The following is a 21,789-nucleotide window of genomic DNA, read 5'->3' as shown; positions in this document are numbered from 1 at the left end:
AAGAAAAAAAAGAAGCAAAGCAGTGAGCGGGAGATTTTGCCGCAGAGGCAGAGGAATGAAAGCATATTGCTGGGCGGCGGCCAGCCGTCATAAGCGCATAACGTTAAGTTTCTATAAATACTGCAGGATGCGCGGCAAGTTGATCAGGCGTGATTGGAAGCCAAATGACTCCTCATGCCACTGCGGCCAAGTTTCCCTTAAGATGCTTGCGGAGGAGCCGCTTCGTTGACACAGTCTGACGCACCGACGCTTTCATGGACACGCATCTTGAAAGGATTTGACCAATGCCAAGTTTGTTGAAATACACAAAAGCCTGAAAAAGACACAAAGTGTCATGCGTGGCAGCCATGCTTGGTTCCACACCCACTCTTTGCCTTTTTTAAAGCTCATAGCATCCATCAGTGTGGCAGTCCGGGAAAGGAAGTCGGATGTTGTGACTCATTAAAAAATAAATAAATAAAAAGGAGTGACATACCCCGGACTAATCAATAATGAGACACTAACGGATGAAGTACAGGAACACCGAGGAGAGCCTGTGGCCCTTAGAAGCGCCATTCATTACGATTGCACAAGAAGGAATGAATGAAGTGGCCGCCATTGTGCTTGCCAAGCCAACTGCATAAAATCTTATAAGGATCCATCACTCATTTCATTTGCGTACGTTCCTCTAAGAATAGCCTCGCCCTGTTGGCTGCATGGTGGAAGTGCACGTAACTCGCCGAGGCATCACTCACTCTGTTTAGTGGACTCCACACGCAGCAGCACTCAGGAGAGGGCCAACCTCCGCCCAAGCCAAGCAGCCATGCCAGATGGGAGTAGATTGCTGGACTCCAGGCTCTTTTATACAGAGATCCTGCAAACAGAAGATTTATCCAACTTTACCTTTAACAAAAAAGCCAGCAAAGACGGGATATTACTCAGGCTGGGTTGAAAAAAAATCGAACAACTGATATCGAATCAATTTTCCTTGTCGAGATTGATTTCGATTCATAAAACCCTGAATTGGTAATTCATAAGAAAATAGAATTTTAGAGGCCGATTTTTTTGGCATCATGTTTTCTTGAAATTTATTGTTCACGTCAATTTAAAAATATTTTCTCACATCTATGAAAAACCCTGTACTTTAAGGCAATTCAGAATCTTTTCAAATTTGTATTTACAATGATTGAATTAGAATGTCCGTGCGGAAACATCAAATATTGGTTCCGGCGTCTTCCGGGTCGCGCCAAAAAAAAAAAAAAAAAGACTGTACAAAGTATTTTGATGTAAATATCAACTTTAACGGGGACATTCATTACATCGCCAGCGTAGGAACGAAACTCCGCCGTAACTTGAGGACTCCCTGTATTTAAGAAGAATTGATATTCCATAATTAATCAAAATCGGATTGAATTGAAGTGAATTGATCCATCCATCCATCATCTACCGCTTATCCGGGGTCGGGTCGCGGGGGCAGCAGCTTTAGCAGGGAAGCCCAGACTTCCCTCTCCCCAGCCACTTCAATCAGCTCCTCCGGCGGGATCCCAAGGTGTTCCCAGGTCAGCCGAGAGACATAGTCTCTCCAGCGTGTCCTGGGTCATCCCGCCGGTAGGACATGCCCGGAACACCTCCCCAGGGAGGCGTCCAGGAGGCTTCCGAACCAGATACCCGAGCCACCTCAACTGGTTCCTCTCAACGCAGAGGAGTAGCGGCCCACAGCTCGTGACCATAGGTGAGGGTAGGAACGTAGATCGACCGGTAAATCGAGAGCTTTGCCTTTCGGCTCAGCTCCTTCTTGACTACAACGGACCGATACAGAGTCCGCATCACTGCAGACGCTGCACCGATCCGCCTGTAGATCCCCCGTTCCTACCTACCCTCATTCGTGAACAAGACCCCAAGATACTTGAACTCCTCCACTTGGGGCAGGATCTCATCCCCGACCCGGAGAGGGTACTCTACCCAATTGGGGGGGAAATCGAAATTGAATCGAAGTGGACTCTTGTGAAATAAAATCGAATCAATTGAGAAAATTCTAATCGATATCCAGCCCTAGATATTATCAGCATCACAGCTTTTATCTTCTACACAGAATTCAGAAAATGCAGCACAGTGTGACACGTGAGGTACACAAAAGCAGAAGTAGGTAATAGCGTGCTACATTCACTCTTACATTTATTGATTAAAAAAAATATTTTTTTTTATGAATTGCAGGGGCCCCAAGATTGAACCATGTGGAACACCATACGGCAATGTGGCAAACAAGGCTATCACAAAAAGTTATGTCTGCCAAATAAGACCTAATCCAATCATCAAACAGCATTAATTTATTAGCGCTCCCGTGTTTTAATAGTTTTGATTTGTCAGAGAAGCTTCCACCTTTAAGTGACTGTTTTCACCAATCCATTGTACTAGAACTACCAGTGAGTGACAAATGACAACAGATAAACAACGGCTCTGCAAGCTCTGCCTAGTTCAGGTCAGGGTTGAGGCAGAATTAGGGTTGCGCTGTTTCGTGAGCGTAAACAAAGAAAGTTAACCTAAAAGCCAAATTCTTGCGGCAGAATTTGCCTTCCTTTCTAAAGATGAAACATGAATAGCTGAAAAGCTCAAGAGAGCTTGAGCGGCACAAAGGCCTGAACGCGGTAGCTGAGCTTGAACTGCCATTTAATCAGGTGCAAGCATCCTCACTGGTGGCAAGCGTCTGATTAGATTTGAAGATGGAAAGCCATTAGGTGGATAATGACTTAAGTGCTGGTTCTTCTCGGGAGGTGATTTATCCGGAGTGCCGCGGCTCAGAGCGAGCGCGAGCTGTAGCTGCTAGTGCGGGCAACCGTTCATAAAACACCACGTGCGCCGTGACCCGATCGACGGATGGCTTCTCTACACGCGTGACTTGATTGTACTAGTATACATATCTTCTTCTCTGGCGGGGGTTCTAGCGCTAACACATCGCTAACACATCGACGCCTTTTTTGTTTCTCTGTGGGCTGCCGCCTGGCACTTAAAATATTGAAAGTGCCGGCTTTAAATGTTTTTTTCTTCCTTTTGTGGAGTCAAAGACACATTTGTTAGTCTGATCTCTGCCGATATCCAACACAAACAAGCTTGCGCTCATTGTGACGCGTAGGCGGCCATGTCAATAAAAAGAATCGGTCCCGGCTGGAAATAAGCAAAGCTGCTATCAGAAAATAAACGTTAACTGTCATAAAGCTGTGTCAACTAAGTTAATCATTCCGAATAATAAACAAAAAAAAACCCTAAACATTTCTTAACATTTAATGAGGAAGGAACTCAAGAGGAATTTCACATCACTCCCTTAACCCCTTCAGACCCGCATTTTTTCTGCTAGGCAAAATGTATTCATTTATTTTTGCTGATTTCGACTCTTTTCCCACATAAGAACATGGAAATATTTTTGGGGGTGTTATCTCGTGTTTTTAGTTGTTAGTGGACGCCAGGATAATATGGCTGTTAAAGCTGATATGCAACATTTTTAACATGAACGTCATGCAAATCAATTTGCGATTGTGATTGGTTATGTAAGATCCAATCATGAACTAGAGGTGTTGACATCATCCAAAGTATGCGTTTTATTGGTTTGGACATGCAAATATGAGACCATCTATGAGTCTGAAGGGGTTAAAGGGGAAGTCGAATAAAAAAGTTTCTTTACAATACTATGCGTCTCGAATCAGTAAGCTACAGTAATATTACTTTTCCGCATAAATAGGATACATATTTAATTTTGGATAAAAATGTGCATAAATTGTTAACTATGACCACTTCAATGCTAGTTTTATTAGCCCATCTATAGTGCTTTGCAGTGTGTGTTAGCATTAAGCTATCTTAGATACAAGTGTAATGAATTTTGTTTTTTGTTTAAACTTCAACTGGAAATGGCAATGAGTAGCTTCACTCGGAGTCCTAACTCAAATTTTTGCTCTCTACTCAAACCCCCAAAAATTGTCGGATCGTTGACTCATCTAAAAATCAAACAAACACGCAAGTTGGGTCACTTGTAAGACAAGGCACCAATTAGAATTTTTTTTTTTACATAATTGAGAGATTGAATGCTACATGGCTTTAATGGTTGAAAAGATATGACTCAACATATTTCACCAACACATTTAATAAAGTTTTGAGCGACGCAAGCAAATCTTCATGCGGTGTATTGTGTCTAAAATTGAATATCATTCAAAATGAGTAGTAATTTGACGCTGCCGACTGCCCTGAAGTCACCAAGAATCTCAGCGGGGAATTGAAATTGTAACCATTAACTTGTAAGATGTCAATGCAGACATACTAATTGGACCCCGTGGTGTCGATTACCATTCAAAATCAATAGGGTTCCGTCCCATTATCAATCATCTGTCACATATGATTGATAAATGAGAGTGGTAGGAAGTCTGAAAACTTGAACCTCATAGGGTGTACTAGGGTGAGTGCGTTGATTGGCGCGAGCGGGGGCTGCCGCTTTCAAAGGTTACTGTATTGACTCTTGCCACAAATATCCCCCCCCCCCCCCCCTAAATTTATTTCCAAGAATGGAAGGGAAACTTTGAAGACGTCATGATGAGCCGGGCGAATTCCCCTCGGGGTGGAGTCTGATGCCAATGACCGAAAAGACGACACCCACGCCGGAAAAATGACAAACACACAACACAATTATCTAAATGTTCAACTGGCAGCTTTTGGATTATAACATGATGGCGTCACTTATTTCCATTGTGTTGACTGAAAGACCTTCTACTAAATCAAGTCCCAGTGCAAATGCAAACAAGAGCGGAGTCACTTTCAGTCCACAAAGGAGTTCACAAAGTAAATCAAACGGGCTTTTGATTTCATTTTGCATTGAAATGGTGAGTTCATATGAAAGAGAACTCAGTTTTACTTCAGCTCCTCTTTCTGGTTCCTCTGCTACACTATGGGGAGACCGGGGCTAGTTGTATCACAGGTAAGTTGTCACATTGCAATTTTTTTGTCCACCAGAGGGCGCAAGGAAAAAGTGGAACACTAGTTTTTTTTTGTATAAATGGTAAGGGGTTGTGTACTGTCTAAGAGGAGAATAGCACATTGTGAGCTGAGATGAGTGCCAGTTATCTGTTTTACACAACCCAAAGTCAAAATTTTCAACTTCATATATTTTGAAACAGGCGTCATACACAGACAAATTCTAGCAGCAAATCATCTGCACTCGTTAGAGGAGAGATTCTGGCATCTTGTCATGCCTCAGTCACTGTTCTGTTTTAAGCTAACTTTAAACCGTGGTAGTTTGGGGCAACTTGTCTCAGTCATTTTGGGGTTTGTTGTCACATATGCAAAGAATGGGCCAATGAAAAATGCACCTCTGGCAACGCGGTTTACGTATGCCAGAATGAGTCTGAAGAGTGAGGAAATTAGTTTGCCAGGTTTAAAAATGGATTTTCCAGTTGTTGGAACTACAGTATGACCACAACAAGTCAGATCTAGTTTAAGTTTCATGATGAACCACAACAACTTTAATCTACTTCATAATATTTTATGCTGAAGTTTGCTCAATTGTGATGGGAAATTCTCAAGATCAATGATAAACAATTTTTCTGGCTGTAAAAAACTAAACAAAAAAGGAGAATAAGGATCACTTTGTCCTTGATTTATTAGTTACAAAATGCAGTGTGACATCTTACCCCATATAGTGTGACAACTTACCCATTGATGGGGCAACATGTCACATGTTAACACCCTCTATTTCATGGCTTATAACTCTGCACTGACACAAGGTATGAAAATGACATGAATACAAAAAAAGATACCTAAGACTTTGGTCTTTCATCTGGTATACATTTTGTTTATATATGACGTATTGATTCCAAGAAATATATAAAAGTATAAAAAGTGATACAACTAGCCCCGGTCTCCCTATGTTTGAGGCTTTTATAGTCATTTTAAAACAAACCGAATTCCATCCTCAAAGTCTGTCAAAAGTGGACAACTAGAAAAGCTACTCTTGTAACTTGAGATTGACTCCTCTGCTTGAGTCAACACAAAATGAAGTTTATTAGTCTGCGTTCACATTGCAATGTGAGCCACACTAAAAACAACAACATCAGTTTGCGTTCATAAATGCACAAAAAATGCTCTGGATGGCGACAGTGGGCGTGGGAACGCCTTTAGCTCCTTATGGAGGGGCCGATGTTGAAGAAGCGGGTTCAGAAGGTGCGGACAGAAGGTCCACGGAGGTATAGAAGCAGATCCAAGCCGTCCGTAGGGGATTTAGAACCTGAAGTGGGTAGCCCGCTAAGCTCAATAGCACTAAAAGGCTCATCCTGTCTAATGGGGTTCCTCAATGACGCACAAGCCCTTTCCTTTTCTGCTACTCTGACATACCACACACATTCATTGGCTTGGTTGTGTGGTGACTGGTTCACGCACGCACGCACACAAGCTAATGAAATTTTTTTTTTAGATGAAATGATGTATGACAAAGAATTCTGTTAGCGTACTTATGTGTTAACTAGCAATCAGCGGAATTTAAAATGTTATTTTTCCCCAATTTTTTTTTACTAACATTTAAACCATGTTTAACTTGCAACTTTAGTTTTTATAACACTTAAATATGACCTTTTAGTAGCCTATAGTTATTTTACAAACTTTAAAATAAAATGAACCCCACAAATAATGAAATTGATGAACACCAAAATGGCTTGTAATTGACTATAGATGCCACAAGATGGCTGCAAAGCACATCGCTACATGAAGATGGCCAACTCACTCCTACATAGTTTTTAGTCATTTAGTTTAAAAAAATTCAGCAAATAGGAATTGTGAATGCTAATTCGGGGGTTTCCCCCCAAATAGTGATGTACTTTAAGCAAACATATTTTAAACGATCATTTTTGAGTACAGTAGTTATGTTTTAACGAAACATGTTTTTGTATTTTGTAAACAAGACAAACAATTTTAGCTTTGTTTGGTTTAACTAACATTTAATCAAAAATTTGAAATAACATTTTGTGAAAAAGCATTTTAAAAATAGGTTTAATGACCATTTTTAACACACATTTGAATACAGATGTTTAACAAACATATTAATGTAGTGATGTTTTAAAAAACATTTTTAAAATGACAATTTTTTGTAATTTATTTTAATCAATACATTTTTTTAGGGGTGTTCGTTACCACATTTTTTTGTGATACCAGTATGAGTATTCAACTTTTGAGTAGTGCCCGATACCAAGTACCGACACCACTAGTACTTTTGATACATAAAAAACAAAACAAAGATAGATATTTTTCAAGAGAGACCTATACTATACCAATATAACCTTTTTCCTTAAAAATGTATTAAATTAATTTGTAAAAAGTATTGACCGCCATCGCTGCCTATCCCTACAATAAAAAAAAAAAACATTTTTATAAACAAATGTTTTTAGTTTAGTTTTAACGAATAAAAAAATTAAAATGTTATTATTTTTAATGAACATATTAGTGCGTAGTGTGTACTTTTATAATTTTCTATCTTTAATGTAGTTATGTTTTTACTTGACTATAAAGTTTTAACTATTACCACTACTACGGTACTTCTAACTCACCATTTTAGTATGGATACGCTTTAAACACTTTCATGTGGTTATGTTTTAACAAACAAATGAAAAGGAATTGAGACAGCGCTGCATGACAAAGAGTTATATAATTGCTTTGGCGAAACAGCAGCCATCGATCCGAGGACGGGCAACTCGTTTGCTCAGCGCGTGGGCGGCGGCGACGGCGGCGGCGGCGGCCCGTCCACCCCCCCAACCATCGTTAGTGGCGCCAATCACTCTATTAGCTCAATAGCGTTTGATGCTTTGCTCTTGTTGTCACGCGCCACGCTCATGTTGGGAGCGGACATGGCGTGAGACCACCAAAACACGCTAAGCATAAGCGTGGCATGAGCGGTGAGTCACGTCATCGCATGAGTTTATGAAGGAAAGGAGCAGATACATTTGAAATTCACATTGTTATGTTTTAACAAGCACTTCTTAACTAGGATTTTAGCCCAGTGGTTATGAAATAAAATGTAAAAATTATTTTAACAAACATTTTAGTGTAGCGATGCTTTAACGAACAATTTGTTTTAGGGAAGTAAAATTAGTTTTAGCAAAGTTATGCTTTTGTAAATTCTTTTTAACGACTATTTATCATAGTTACATGATTTTTTGTGTGTAGTTATAACAAACACTTTAGCATTGGCAAAATGTTTTTAGCTACCATTTCAGTGTTAATACAATTTAAACATGTCAATGTTTCAATGACTTATTTTAAAAAGAAACCCGACTGCAATGACAAGTTTGCTCTATATTATTTATTTGGTTGTTACTAACATATATGAGATTCATTTTTCAAAAATCATTTCCAGTTTAATACATTTTGTAGAAACCTTATTTGGACGTACAGTACACCGCCATTGTTATTCAGAATGGCGGCTGGCTCTCTGCCGAGCAATGTGAAACGTCTATAACCAAAGCAAGGTAATAGTCCGTAGCGTTCCTAAAGGGACGGTCAAAACTCGTGATTGTGTCTGATGAATGATGAGAGCACGGCGCGTGGGGGAGGGTGACTCTCCCGATCGCATGTTGTTTCTTTAGGAATGCTACGGAGACGTATCTTGTTTCTTTATAGGCGTTTCACATTGCTACGTCACTACGTAATGCACACTGAATTCATTGCGACGTAAATAACAATGGTGGCGTACGTCCAAATAATGTTTCTACAAAATGTATAAATGATTTTTGAAAAACTAATCTCATAGATATGTTAGTAACAACCAAATAAATAATATACAGCAAACTTGTCATGGCAGTCGTCCAGTCCTTTTTAAGGGGAATCAAAGTAAAAAATATTCTTTCCAATAATATTTCGGGCTCGCATTGCGAATGTCACGTGACCAAACCCAGAAAACAGGTGAGTTTGGAATGCGAGCCTGTGGGCACTTTGACGGAAATTTAAGTCAACAGCAGGGGGTGGTGCTTGATAAAATGTCAGCCCACTGAGATGAATGAAAACGGGTAGATTCATCTGCTTAATTCATATTCCACAAACACAATATGAATGAGAATGCCATATTTAGACTAGGGGGGTGGGGGGGGGGTGTAGGCACATAATATATGATTGTAAAGAAACATTTTGACTTGATGTTTACTTTTTCATTACTATTTACTTTGCTTTAAAGCTGCTCAATGCAGAAAATTGACTTTCAAATCGCTACTGCCAGCTGTGGCCAAAAAATGAAACTGCACACTTCTTCTCCACGTACACAATGCGCGCATGATGTCACATCTGCGGACAGATGGCGGGAAATTCTAACCCCAATCCAGTCTGAAAATTAGAAGGTGTTTCAGTAAAAAGTCTATTGTAAAGATATTTTTGGGCAAATTTCTACATTGAGCAGCTTTATTGTCATTTCAATGTAACATTTCAGCATAGTTAACTTTTAAAGATGCATGTTTTTAACAAGTATTGTTGGCTAGTTATGTTTAACAACTTCGCTTGTTAAATGCTTATTTCTCGCTCGTTATTACGCACTCGTGTTGGCAGTGCAAACATGTCGAGAGTTGCCGAAAACACGAAATGCCAAAGTCTGAGTGGTGACTCACATCATTGCATAAGCTTATGAATGAGTGCCTCAAAGTGTAATGTGCTGCCTCACCAGTAGATGGCCCCGGCAAAAAAACAACAACAACTGGGAGTGTTTTGGGTGGTCTCCTTATCGAAGCAACGTAACTTCTTCCCCTGCTGCCCATTTAATGAATGACATCAATGCAAATTAGGCCGATTTTTGTGAATGGAGAGGCTCTGTGGATGACGTCCGCATACGTCGCCGCTCTCCCATTGGTTACCGTCGGACCCGGCTCATCGCCCCATTGGCTGAGCCGCGGGATAATTAGCCACCTCCACAGCCGATGCACAAACCCGGGTGGCGGGATATATAGGGGGCCGCTGCCTTGCCGCTGCACGCAAAAACACAGCTTGCAGCGCCTGTTCCGGACCAACAAAAAAAAGAAGCAATCCCGCGTATTTGAGATTTATTTATTTTTGGTGCTTCTCGCCGAAGGTGAGTGTTTGCTTTGTGATGATATGATATGTGGTTATCATGATAGTATTGGGGGCCAAAATGAGGGAATTTAAGAAAGTATACGGGATAGCGGACAGGCAGGTTGTGTGCGTGTGTGCGTGTGTGTGTGAGGCAATGGCAGCTCATTACACTAATGCACCGGTTCCTCAGGGAAGCTTGGATGGAGTCACCACCTCTTCCTCCTCCTCCTTACATCCTTCTCCTCCTCTTTCTCTTGGGATTTTAGCATAGTTATGTTTGAACTAACAATTAAAAAAAAACACTTTTTTAGCCACAACAAACAATTTCTAACTCATATTTGAGCAGAACTGGGCTTTAAGGAATATTTTAGCATAGTTATGCTTTCAGAATCTTTTTGTTATTTTTAATGGACATTTTTTTCCAAACTAATATTTTAGCATAGGTTTTAATGAAAATAATCCTTCAAAAACATTTTATCATATTTATGTCTTAACAGATTTTCGTAATTATTTTTAACTAATATTTTAGCGTACATAGTTAGGTTTATCTTACATTTTTAACAAATCATTTATTATTATTTTTAATGTATCTATTTTTTCAAGCATGCATAAGTCCTAACAAATATTTTATCGGGTTTTTTTTATGAACATTTTAGCTTATCTATGTTGTAACTCATGTTTTAATGAAAAATTACAAAGTTACGTTTATGTCTTTACTGAAACTCTTTCATGAAACATTTTTTGCATAGTTAGTTTTGACAAAGATTTAATCCTTTTAACTAATATTTTAACAGTTTTGTTTCTATCCTCAATTTCAAACTCACATTGCAGTGCAACAATGCTTCCAACGAACATATTTTATTCGTATTTTAGCATAGTTTTTCTTTAACAAATAACAATTATGTGACGTATTTGCGTTTATACAACAAACATTTTAACAAATATTTTAGCAGTGTTTTCTTATTTTTATTAACATTTCTTATTTTTTTCATTTGACTTATTTTGGCATAATTATGTTTCAATGAACTATTTATTTGATTTGATATTTTAGCCTAGTGGTATTACAGCATTTCCTCCTCCTCTTTACTGTCATCCCCTCGCTCTTCATCCACCTCATACACACACGTGCCCCCAACCCAACACACGCACGCGCACGCTCCTGCAGCCATATCCCACACGCCAAAAGTGGCAGTACTTCCATCCTGGTGGGATGCTTTCAGGGACATTTAGAATTGTCTGGAAATGGCACTTTTGGGGCGCGCGATTCCAAGTACGAGTGTGTGAGTGTGTCTGTGTCGTGCAGGGGGCGTACTATGGTCATGCTGAAGATCTCCGTGTTCCTCGTCGCATATGCCCTGGTCATCTGCCAGATGTACTGCTCGCAAGCTGCCCCCGCCAGGTAAGAGTGGAGCGTCACTTAACACTTCCTGTTGGTTGAAACGGTACAAGAATAAGAACAAAACAACATGTGTACATTGTGAGTGAGTTGAAGGAGATGTCACTTGTTGTAAAAGCTACCGTAATCCATTTAAAAAGTTGTTGCATCCCATTACGTTAATGTCATTTGCAGGCAGATAACCATAATGTAATACATACAAGGAAAGCGTGTTAATGCATGTGTACACGGTCATTTGGAAACGCCATTTACACGCCATTTAAACGCCATTAACATGTTTTTCATTCCAAGTTATAGAAAGAAGACACTTACTGTAGGTACACCTGGTAATGACAGCAATAAAAGTGCTGTATAAAAAAAGTTCCTTAATTTTTTTTATAGTTAACTCAATAATGGGTTGATTACTATTTTTTCTTTCTCTTGTTAGTTGTATTATTTAAAATATGCCTCTAAAATTTAACTGGATGAAAATACTTAGTTATGATAGGTTTGTTAAAAAAAAAAAAGTAAAAATGTTTGTGTTTTAAAATGTATTAAAAAATCAGTTAAGGTCCAATTGGAAAAAAAGAAATATTTTTTTAAATATTATTTAAAAATATTTCTACATTAAATTTGTATTTATAATTTTATCATAAATGGAATACCTTTATATATAATACATAGTAATGTAATTTAATTACTACTTTTATAAAAATGTCTAAAACATGTTTTGATGGTAATTAATTTATGTAGTAATATTATAAAAAATATACATGGTTATTTATTTTATGTATTTATTTGGGATTTACACATGGCTCATAGCACAAAACAACAATGCACATAAATAAACAATAAATATATTTTTAACAATCATTTATTAAGTTAATTTTCAAGGAAATTGATAATAACAATTAAACAATAATTTCATTCTTGTATTTTTACTCTGCAGTGGTTTAGAAGTGCTCTGCATCACTCTGAGAACTGTTTCCTACCATATTAGCGTCGAAAGAGGGTATGATATGAATACCTCTTTAACGGTGTCACTCCAAAATAACATTTGTCGAGGCACAATTTTGGGTCTATGTATGTAGTCTCTAAACATATGCATGTCTATATTTATGCGAGATCTGATAAAAGCATCAGTATCAATATATCCAAAGGCCGATGCACATTAAGATGAGGGGGCACTTTGTGCAGATTGTTTTGCTGCGTTGGCGGGCGGCCCTCCAACACCGACGTCATCCCCCTCCTAGCCGGTGACGTCCCTCCACACCATCATCGCACCACCTTGACCCCACCCACGCACACATCACATCCATCCATCCCATTTGGCCGGGGAAACCTTCCTTCGAACGTACCACAATCATTTCATGTCAATCTCACATTTCTAACTGAATATGTTAGGCTAGTAACGTTCTAAACAACATTTCTCACTAATATGTAACAGATTTATGTTTTAACTAACATTTTTTTTAGCTTCCACATGACCGTAATTATGTTTTAAGGACATTTTTAGCTAACTTTCGAGAGTCGTTTTAATGACCCACAAAAAATGAATCCCTATGCCCTATTTACCACTTTTAGCATTTTAGTATAGCTAGGATTTAATAAAAGTTTTTTTAGTTACCATTTTAGCATGGTAATAGTTTAATAAACATTTTAAAGTAACATTTAGTGTGGTTATGTTTAATTGATCTTTTGTTAACTGCCATTTTTGCAGAATAACTTTAGTGTTGTATGTTTTATTGATTATTTTTTAGCTACCATTTAACGTGGTTGTCCTTTAATCAACATTTTAAAGAAAATGTTTTACGTAGTTATGTTTTAATAAACATTGAGTGTAGTTATGCTGTTACAAATATTTAAAGAACATTTTAGTCATTATATTTAAATGAACAACTTTTAACAACCATTTTAGAGTAATGTGTTTGCTAACCTTTCTTTAGTACCATTTTAGCGAACTTACTTTAATTAATGACCATTTTGTAGTTAAACAACCATTTAAGCTTTAGTTTTAACAACAATTTCAGAATGGTTACATTTAACAAACCATTTTTATATGGATAGATCATATAGTTTAGTTGTGTTTAAACGACCATTTTAAAGCTAACGTTTTTGCGTGCTTGAGTTTTTAACGTACATTTTTTTGATGAACAATTTTTAACAAACATTTCAGCATAGTTGGCACCCCAACATAGTTACGTTTGCATTGTTTTGGTTTGCTCTTTGTTTGCCACCTGCAGACCGGCATTGGAGTCAATGTCGGAAAGGGTGACGCTGACGGACTATGAGGCGCGGCGGCTACTCAACGCCATCGTCAAGGAGTTTGTGCAAATGACGGCCGAGGAGTTGGAGCAGCAACAGCAGGCGGCTGAGGGCAACAGGTACGTCTATGCTCATATTATTATAATTATCAGTATGACATCAATATCATTCTTTATTATTATTATTCTGGGAACTTCTCAACGCTTGACCCCCTCCTATATTTCTCAAGTGATTCAAACTTGTTTGGAACCATTTTCGACATTTATAAAATTCCCACTTTTCGCACAACTCCACATTTTCCAAGGACACAAAAATCCAATTCTCAAATTCTTCATCTTCAAAACTTTGAAAATGTTTAGTTCATTCAGGACATATACAGAGCTATTGATCACATTCCCCAAATTTCTATTATTTCATATAAAATCTCCCAAATTTCTTTCCACATTTATTGACTGAGTCAAGGACGTCCACGGAACTATTTATCACATTCCCAAATTCTAACAATAAAACTCACAAATTTGGAGATATTATCCATATTGACGAATGACCTCCTGCTTCCACATTTCTTGACCAATTTGTACCATTCCAATTCCAAACTGTTCAGCTCATTTATTCAGGATATACTGTGCAATAGATGGAAGTATATTCCCAAAATCCCCATATTGAATGAACACTTATTTAAGATACTTATCGCCTCTTTCCAAAATTCTCGACCACCACTTCAAACCATTCCAAATTCAAGTGTTCAGCTCCTTCAGGACATCTTGGGAACTCTATTTCACAATCCCAACACATTTATGATTCCACATTTTCAGTGCCAATATTCCCAACACAATGCAGACATTTGATGTGTTTGCCTCCTCCTTCAACAATTCTTGAGCGATTCAAACCCTACCAACTTTAAACTTTCCAGCTCATTCAGGACATAAACGAAGCTAACATTCCCCAAATTCCTCAATCAAGAGAAGTCTTCCATGACAACCTTCACCTTCCACATTTGACGACTGATTCAAGCGGTTGAGCTCAATCAGGACATATACAGAACTATAGTATGACCGCCTTCCTAAAATTCCCACACATTTGACATAAAAATTCCCAAATTAAGAGATATTGACCATTGAGCGCATCCTTCCACATTTCTTGACCAATTCAAATCATTCTAACTTCAAGTCTCACATTCTACAGCACAGCGGTTAGTCTCAGAGGTAACGCCTCAAATTCAAACACATAAAGCAGTCATGAAGGCACCCCCGCATGTATAACTTGCTCGAAATTAATAGAATTACTTTGAATGAAGTGTGCATGATAGTAGTTCGCATGACAATGGGGAATGAGCAACAGTTTGTCTTACATTTGTAAAAAAAAAAAGAAGAAAAAAAAAGGGGGTAGTATGTGAATGGGGGGTGCATTATATTTGCATGAAAGGGGGTGGTGATGTAGTGAGCATGATGCGAGAAAGAGATGTTTAGCTCTTAAGTGGTCTGCTGGCACGAGACATATTGGCATGCCTGCAATGAACGCGTGGATGGAATGAAGAGAAAAGAAGGGACAATTTTACAGTATGTAATGTGTAGAAAATGCATGGTTGGAGACAACCGCAATGTATCCCACTGGAGATCGTGTGGATTTGTTCAAGCATTGCAGTATGTTGGTATTAACAAATATTTTTACACTATTACTTAATAAAAAAATCATTGTATTAGCAGTTATGTGGAAATTAACAATTTTTTAATGAATATTTTAGCATGGAGAGGATTTTGCTAAATGTTTCTTACAAAATTTGAGTTAATTTAAATACATTAAAAACTTAAATGTGAAATTCTAATTCTATTTTAGTTTCCACTAACAGTTTAACTAGTTATAACTAGCATTTAAAAAAAAAAAAGCATTAAAGGTGTTATCACACTGTGCTGTAAATGCTTGTGAATGGGTTTTTGTCAGGGTTCATTAATGTTGCAAAAGTTTGCAAAGATGTTGACAAACAGTCGTACGGCATTTTGAACATAATCAAAATTTCTTGGCAACAACAAAAACTAAAACTGTTTGTGAACGTCTTTGCACTCTTTAATGAAACCTGACCAAACCCCAACAATCTCTACGTTTGCAACCATTTGCCATTTAGTGAGATACCACCTAGTTATGTTATACCAAACCTTTTAAACTCACGTTAGGACACTTATTTGTTGTTTTAGCAAAAATATTCTCTCAGGAGTTTTACCATAATTGTTTCAACACTTTTGAATTTTTATTTTATTTTAGCGTAGTAAAACTGACATTTTAGCACAGTTGGGTTATAAAAATATTTTAGCATACTGTTAGCATACACTTATTGTGTGAATGCCATTAATTATTCAGTTCCATGAGTAGCATTTAATTGTCTCTGGCATAGATATATGAAAAAAGCATGACAAGCTATGATAAAGATTTTTTTTGGGGACTAATTATGTGAAATTGAATAATTTGCCACGACACGCCTGACGATTTCTCACGGCACACAACAATCCAAGACTTCCAGTGGGATCTGATGATTCTTCCTGCATGTTATTGTTTTATTTTGTCCCGCCTGATCCCAGCCCTGTGCATGTGATCTGTATGTATTGTGTACCCCAATTCTAACAGCATGGCCCGGCCGCTAACCAAGCGCTGCTCCAACCTCAGCACCTGCGTACTGGGCAAACTCTCCCAGGAGCTGCACAAGTTGCAGACGTTCCCGCGCACCAACGTGGGAGCGGGAACGCCCGGCAAGAAGCGCGCCGTTCCCGATGGCGGCCGCTACGCCAGCTACGGCGAGACATTTGACGCCGTCTAACTACGCCCCCTTTTACGCTGTCATCCTCTGGTCCCCTTCCGCCCCCCTTGCTATGCCATTCTATCCTAGACGCCTCATTGGCCAGCGCATGTTGGCGTGACTTGCCTGACTGACGTGAAGAGAAAAGAAACAGGCGTCCGTCTTGGGTCTCAGACTAGAGCTGGGCGATTAATCCATTTTATTGATGAATTAAAATTTAGATTAGTTCGTAAAGAAGATGAATCATTATTATTTTGTAATAGATTTTTTTTTAAATTTCATGTTGTTAATAGTTTTAAACATTTAAACAGTGGCGAGTGGCATCAACACTCTACAGAAATGCAATATCACAGCAGGCAACTGTGCCAACTGCCAAGTACAACATCTGGAGCAGTTCAGAATCAATATTTATTCAATCATATGGCAATAACATAGAACATTTAAATAAAATGCATCTTGCTCACCAGGAATGCGGATTGTTAAATAGAGCGTGTGCACAATGCTGCAGACATGTTTTGCTAGTTGAACTTGCCTTGCTCTAACCAACCAATCAGAAGACCCTGATGTTATTGTGGACCAGCTAGCTGGATCTCTGAAAACTAGTATGGAATCTATTTGAAAGAAACAATACTGTTGCTAATACAGTGAACCCTGCGTATTCACAGAATTCATTTACTTTTAATTTTTAAAGTTATCTTCCACTATTCACAGAAAACTATTCAATGTCTTTGTGCTAATTGTATTGATTGATGACATCTTGACTGAAGATCTTAACTTCAACAAAAGGAGTCATTTGCCACCATTTTGTGGGTAAAACCAACAAGTCCTCCAACAATTGTTCGTTTTACCATGCACCAAAATACGACCAAGTGTTACATATTGTAGTTTAGCGACCTCTATCGGCTATGTTGTATCAGCCAAAATAGCGAAAAAATTGTCAAAAAAACTGTCACGGGAATTGAACCCTGGTCATCTGGATGGGAGACAAATGTTTATCTTACTGAGCTATTAGGTGGTAATAATCTCAATGTTATTTTTACTGTTGACATGTATGTCAATTCGCCGTCGAACAAATGGTTGGGGTTAGCATTAGGCTTTCAGTGAGGTTGTACAGTACACGTAAAGGCATAGATACACCAATCCGACTGCCAAATGTGACCGACGCCTACCCCCCGTGGCGTCGGCCCAGATGTCGGCACATTGCGAAGAAAAGTGACTTAATACACACCACAACGGCCCCGACTATTACGTAGCTTCAGCGCATACGCGAGAAGTAATTCCCCTCCATACCATTGGCGGCGGTAGTCATTATTCCTAAAGGCGCAAGATAAGGAGAAACCGCACAAAATGTAACAATAATATCATACAATGCCGGTCTCTCCTCAACCAAAGAGACAAAATCATCTTCCCGATCTTCTGTCCAGACAGACATTGTACGTTTAATTGCGGAGGGTACAGCAGGGTGACGATGCGCAAAATGAGCACACAAAAATCAAGTTTGTCACTTCCTCTTCTTGCCCCGTGCACTGATTCGCTAGCTTACACGTCGAATTTGCTAAATGTTGGAGGACTGTCTCGGTATAACAGTAGGTCAATTGTGGATTTTTTTTTATAAAAAAAAACAAAAAAACTTTATATCGAAAATCATATTATGAAACAAATTGAAAGATTTCATTTTAAAGACATGTCGCCCAGCCCTAGGTCAGACAATCAGATGTTCTTTGCTGTACACCACCAGAGACACCCCCCGTGCACGCACACGCACACACACACATACACACCTGCATATCACATGAAATAGCAGGTGCCGTCATGTTCTTTGTTCAATAAACATATTTTTCTACCAGAAAGCCTTAGCTGACTTTGATTCAGTGAGGTACAGTGTGCCCCGGACATTGCGCTCATTTACTGTAAATGAATGCCTTTGCGAGTCACTGATGAAAGAAAGAAAGAAAGAAGGAAAGAAAGAAAGAAAGAAAGAGAAAGAAAGAAAGAGAAAGAAAAAAAGAGAAAGAAAGAAAGAAAGAAAAAAAGAGAAAGAAAGAGATGTGATGGGATGGAGGGCCCAGCATAATCTCTTCTAAGGTAAGAACATCACAACTACGAAAAATACAAATATAGATAATGCCACCATAAGGCCATACTTTAATGTCATTATGTTCAAACTATCTTTATAAACTAACATTTGCGCGCCATGTTGGAACTAACATTATTAAATTAACCTACTACTTAGTGGAGTTTTGACGAAAATTCAGCATAAAACGATTATTTTAGCATAATTAGGGGAAACAAATTTACAACAAAAATTCTTGCATAGCTATAGTTTCATAATCAAGTCAGTATCGTAATGTTTAAACTTACAATGTTTAGTTTTAGCGTGTTTTATGTATGTTTTAAGTGACTAACTAAAATGTGTAATTTTGTCGAAACTAACATTTTGCAGCTACCATTTCAACAGTTACCTCGTAACTAACATTTAACACATTTACGTTGTAGTTGGGATAATCAACACCACTTTTTTCAGAGCAATACCAGTATGAGTCGTAACTATTTAAGTACTCACCAATACATATCGTACTTATGATATATGTACAATTTAATTTCACCTAATGACAAAACACTGTGAACAAGACCTTTCTCTCTGATGCAGACAATGATTGGCCTATATGTCAAACTGCCGCAGAATAGTACCAAGTACTTTACTTTAGTTTTTATTTTACTCCTGTACTTTAAAAAACAACAACAACAACAACCTTTTAGCATACATTTTTTAACTAACATTTCACTTACAAGTAGTTAAAACTAACTTAGAGCTAACGTTTTAGCTTAGCTTGAACAAAGTGCTTAAAACCAAGCCAACAAAGTTTTTGCATGTGGACTTTAAAACAATAATTAAATTGAATTAAAAATAGGAAAATGTGATGAGTGTTAAATGTTATTCATATTTTTACATATACCATCTTAACCACCTGCTCCGCTTCCCTTGAAGCAGCGTTACAGCACAGAAGCGAGCCTGCAATACAGCCACCTGCGTCACCCACCGCCTTGCCGACTTCCTCAGCCGGTCGGGGGGCATGGGCAACAGCAACTTTGTGCCCACCAACGTCGGCGCCAAAGCCTTCGGCCGGCGGAGGAGAAGCATCGCCATGTGAGCGCCTGGACGCACCTTCGGGGGGGGGAAAAAAATGGTAAATGGACACGTCTCATATCAGGTCAGATAACGATACATGTAGCCTATGAATGGACAATTTTTAATGATCAGATTATAGCTAACAGTTTAGCCCATGTTATGTTTTAATGACATTTTAAGACCAGTTGTGTTTAAACAAAATGTTTTAAGTGATGTTTTAGCATAGTTTTACGATATTGTTAAACTAATAATTTAACATACGTTTTATTTAACTAATATTTTATAGCATAACATTCACAACAAAATGTATACATTTTAAAGTAATTGTTTTAACCAACATTTCTAGTGCACATTTTAGCATTGCTTTTAACAACTTTTTTAAATGAGCATTTTAGCATAACTATGTTTTAATGCCATTTATTACCAAACATTTCAGCAAAGTTATGTTTAAACATAGTTTTCATGGTAATATTTGAAGTAACATTTCAATGCAGTTAAAAATTATTATGTTTTGTAGTTATAACAGCATTATTTTTTAAACAAATATTTAAGTGAGCGATATATTTATATTTGTGAATGTTTTTACGTACCTTGTTAAACATTTTAACATGGTTATTTGAACTACCATTTTCTTATTTTTGCGTAGTTTTAGGTAACTTTTTGTTTTGTTTTTTAAACTAGTGCCTCAGGTGTTAATAAAAATCACAAATTTGATTACTTTTTGTATAAAAACCCTACTGAATTCTCATAGGATAGGGATGGGCTTGGTAATTGTATGGATTTGCATTAGTAAAATGTTATTTTATTTCCTTCTTTTTGTGTTTTATGCAGGTTGACACATAACGAGAAAACATCGGGGTTAAAAAAAAAAGGAGAACATAAACAACAACAACAACAATGGAGCAGAAAATCAAGTGAACTGGCCCTTTACCTACACTCACATAAAAAAAAACATCAAGTGTCCATCTTGCTTTTGGCCCTAACAAAAAAAAAAGCACTTTAGTTTGTCTACACTTCCCGTCTTTTATACATTCGCATCATTGAAAAAAAAAAAAAGAACAAGAAAAAAATTGCTCACCAAGTTTTCCACCTCCGCCTTTTCCTCCTATCGTGTAGCATCATCCAGCCAGCGGGACCCCTTATCAGCCTACCCAGGATACCCTTAAAAAAAAAAAAAGAGAAATGAAAAGAAAAAACCTCCCACCCTAACCCCCCACAGTGGGTTGTTGTCTTGTGCCTTGATGTAGAACAATTTACATGATTGTACAGTTCTGTGAAGAGTGGTGGTGATGATGATGATGATGATGATGATGATGATGACGATGAATATTGTCAACAATATTGTTGGAAAAAAAAAAGACGTTTGTGCAAGATTAAAATGTATTTTAGATACACTCGGGTTTGGGGTACTTGTGTTGTTCTTTGCAGGTTTTTAAGGGGGACCACTGACCACATTATATTCGTACATATTCTATACACTGTCAATCAAATATCAATACTAGTAGTAGAACACCACCGGAACAGAGTGATGTGTGTATGTATGTGTGTGTTGTATGGTTGAACACAGAACAACACACACACATGCACTGGCACACACTCAGTTGGGATATGTTTTGCGAAATATGGGCAAATAACAAGTGCATGGGTAATTGCTGAATAAAAAAGGCAGTGCAACCTGCAATCAGACTTGTTCTTTTTGGCGCTTCAGAGGACAGAAATGCACTTTATCATCTTAACAGTCATCAATATACGTATATTAGGGACACCACTTTTTTTTTTTTTAACTTGAAAGCTATTTCTTGGCTACAGATGAATGACAATGGCAGCTAAGTTTGATACACACTTCTGAAGAAACTATTTTGCTCCTAATATTTGTAGATGTTGTTTTTTTAAACAATATGCTGTAATAATAATGCTCATCTATTTGAAGATACGCATCATATTAATGATTGATCACAATAATCATCAAAAATGGTTTAACAAAGTAGGAAATAGATAAATATCAAAATGGGACTATAAATCTCTGTTAGTGTTTACTTTTTCAAATCATCGCTCCTACAACGTTCCTAGGAATTTACAATGTGCCATCACTGTATGTTTAGAACAGCAAGATAACCATGTTGTCATATGCAAAAGTTTAACAAACAATTTTAGTGCAGTTACATAAAAAAGTAAAAATTTAAGGTTATTTTCTAA

General features: G+C 37.8%; 1 protein-coding gene and 1 long non-coding RNA gene across 4 annotated transcripts in view; one reads left to right on the top strand and one right to left on the bottom strand.

Annotated features, from left to right (window-relative positions):
* Positions 1-471: 471 nt before the first annotated feature.
* LOC147175467 (uncharacterized) overlaps positions 472-21,789 on the bottom strand; it is a 34,990-nt gene continuing 13,672 nt past the window's right edge. The window contains exons 3-6 of the long non-coding RNA XR_015094611.1: positions 20,672-20,754; positions 19,433-19,629; positions 11,348-11,462; positions 472-853 (exon numbers count right to left, since the gene is read on the bottom strand). This is a non-coding gene — a long non-coding RNA (uncharacterized LOC147175467). The remainder of the gene's footprint in view (positions 854-11,347; positions 11,463-19,432; positions 19,630-20,671; positions 20,755-21,789) is intronic.
* On the top strand, positions 9,913-20,987 carry LOC147175469 (calcitonin gene-related peptide 1-like). 3 transcript variants are annotated; one of them, XM_086073977.1, is made up of 5 exons: positions 9,913-10,054; positions 11,339-11,434; positions 13,654-13,794; positions 19,456-19,651; positions 20,425-20,987. In XM_086073977.1, the coding sequence occupies exons 2-4, from the start codon at positions 11,349-11,351 to the stop codon at positions 19,613-19,615; spliced, it is 387 nt and encodes a 128-aa protein (XP_085930103.1). In that variant the 5' UTR covers positions 9,913-10,054; positions 11,339-11,348; the 3' UTR covers positions 19,616-19,651; positions 20,425-20,987. The 3 variants fall into 3 exon arrangements, with proteins under 3 accessions (XP_085930103.1, XP_085930102.1, XP_085930101.1); XM_086073976.1 differs by having other exon boundaries at positions 19,453-19,651; XM_086073975.1 differs by lacking the exons at positions 19,456-19,651; positions 20,425-20,987 and adding an exon at positions 16,295-18,259.

This window comes from Leptonotus elevatus, chromosome 4 (genome assembly GCF_054856555.1).
Source record: "Leptonotus elevatus isolate MCC_2025b chromosome 4, RoL_Lele_1.0, whole genome shotgun sequence".
NCBI classification, from domain to species: domain Eukaryota; kingdom Metazoa; phylum Chordata; class Actinopteri; order Syngnathiformes; family Syngnathidae; genus Leptonotus; species Leptonotus elevatus.
Note: the sequence above shows the minus strand (reverse complement) of the source record. Positions and strands in the feature narration are given on the sequence as shown.

Bases quoted from the DNA above. Each gene is read 5' to 3' on its own strand.
- LOC147175469 (XM_086073975.1), top strand. From the start codon at position 11,349: ATGGTCATGCTGAAGATCTCCGTGTTCCTCGTCGCATATGCCCTGGTC. The intron at 11,435-13,653 runs GTAAGAGTGGAG...TGCCACCTGCAG, and splicing joins TCGCAAGCTGCCCCCGCCAG to ACCGGCATTGGAGTCAATGT. The intron at 13,795-16,294 runs GTACGTCTATGC...CAATTCTAACAG, and splicing joins CAGGCGGCTGAGGGCAACAG to CATGGCCCGGCCGCTAACCA.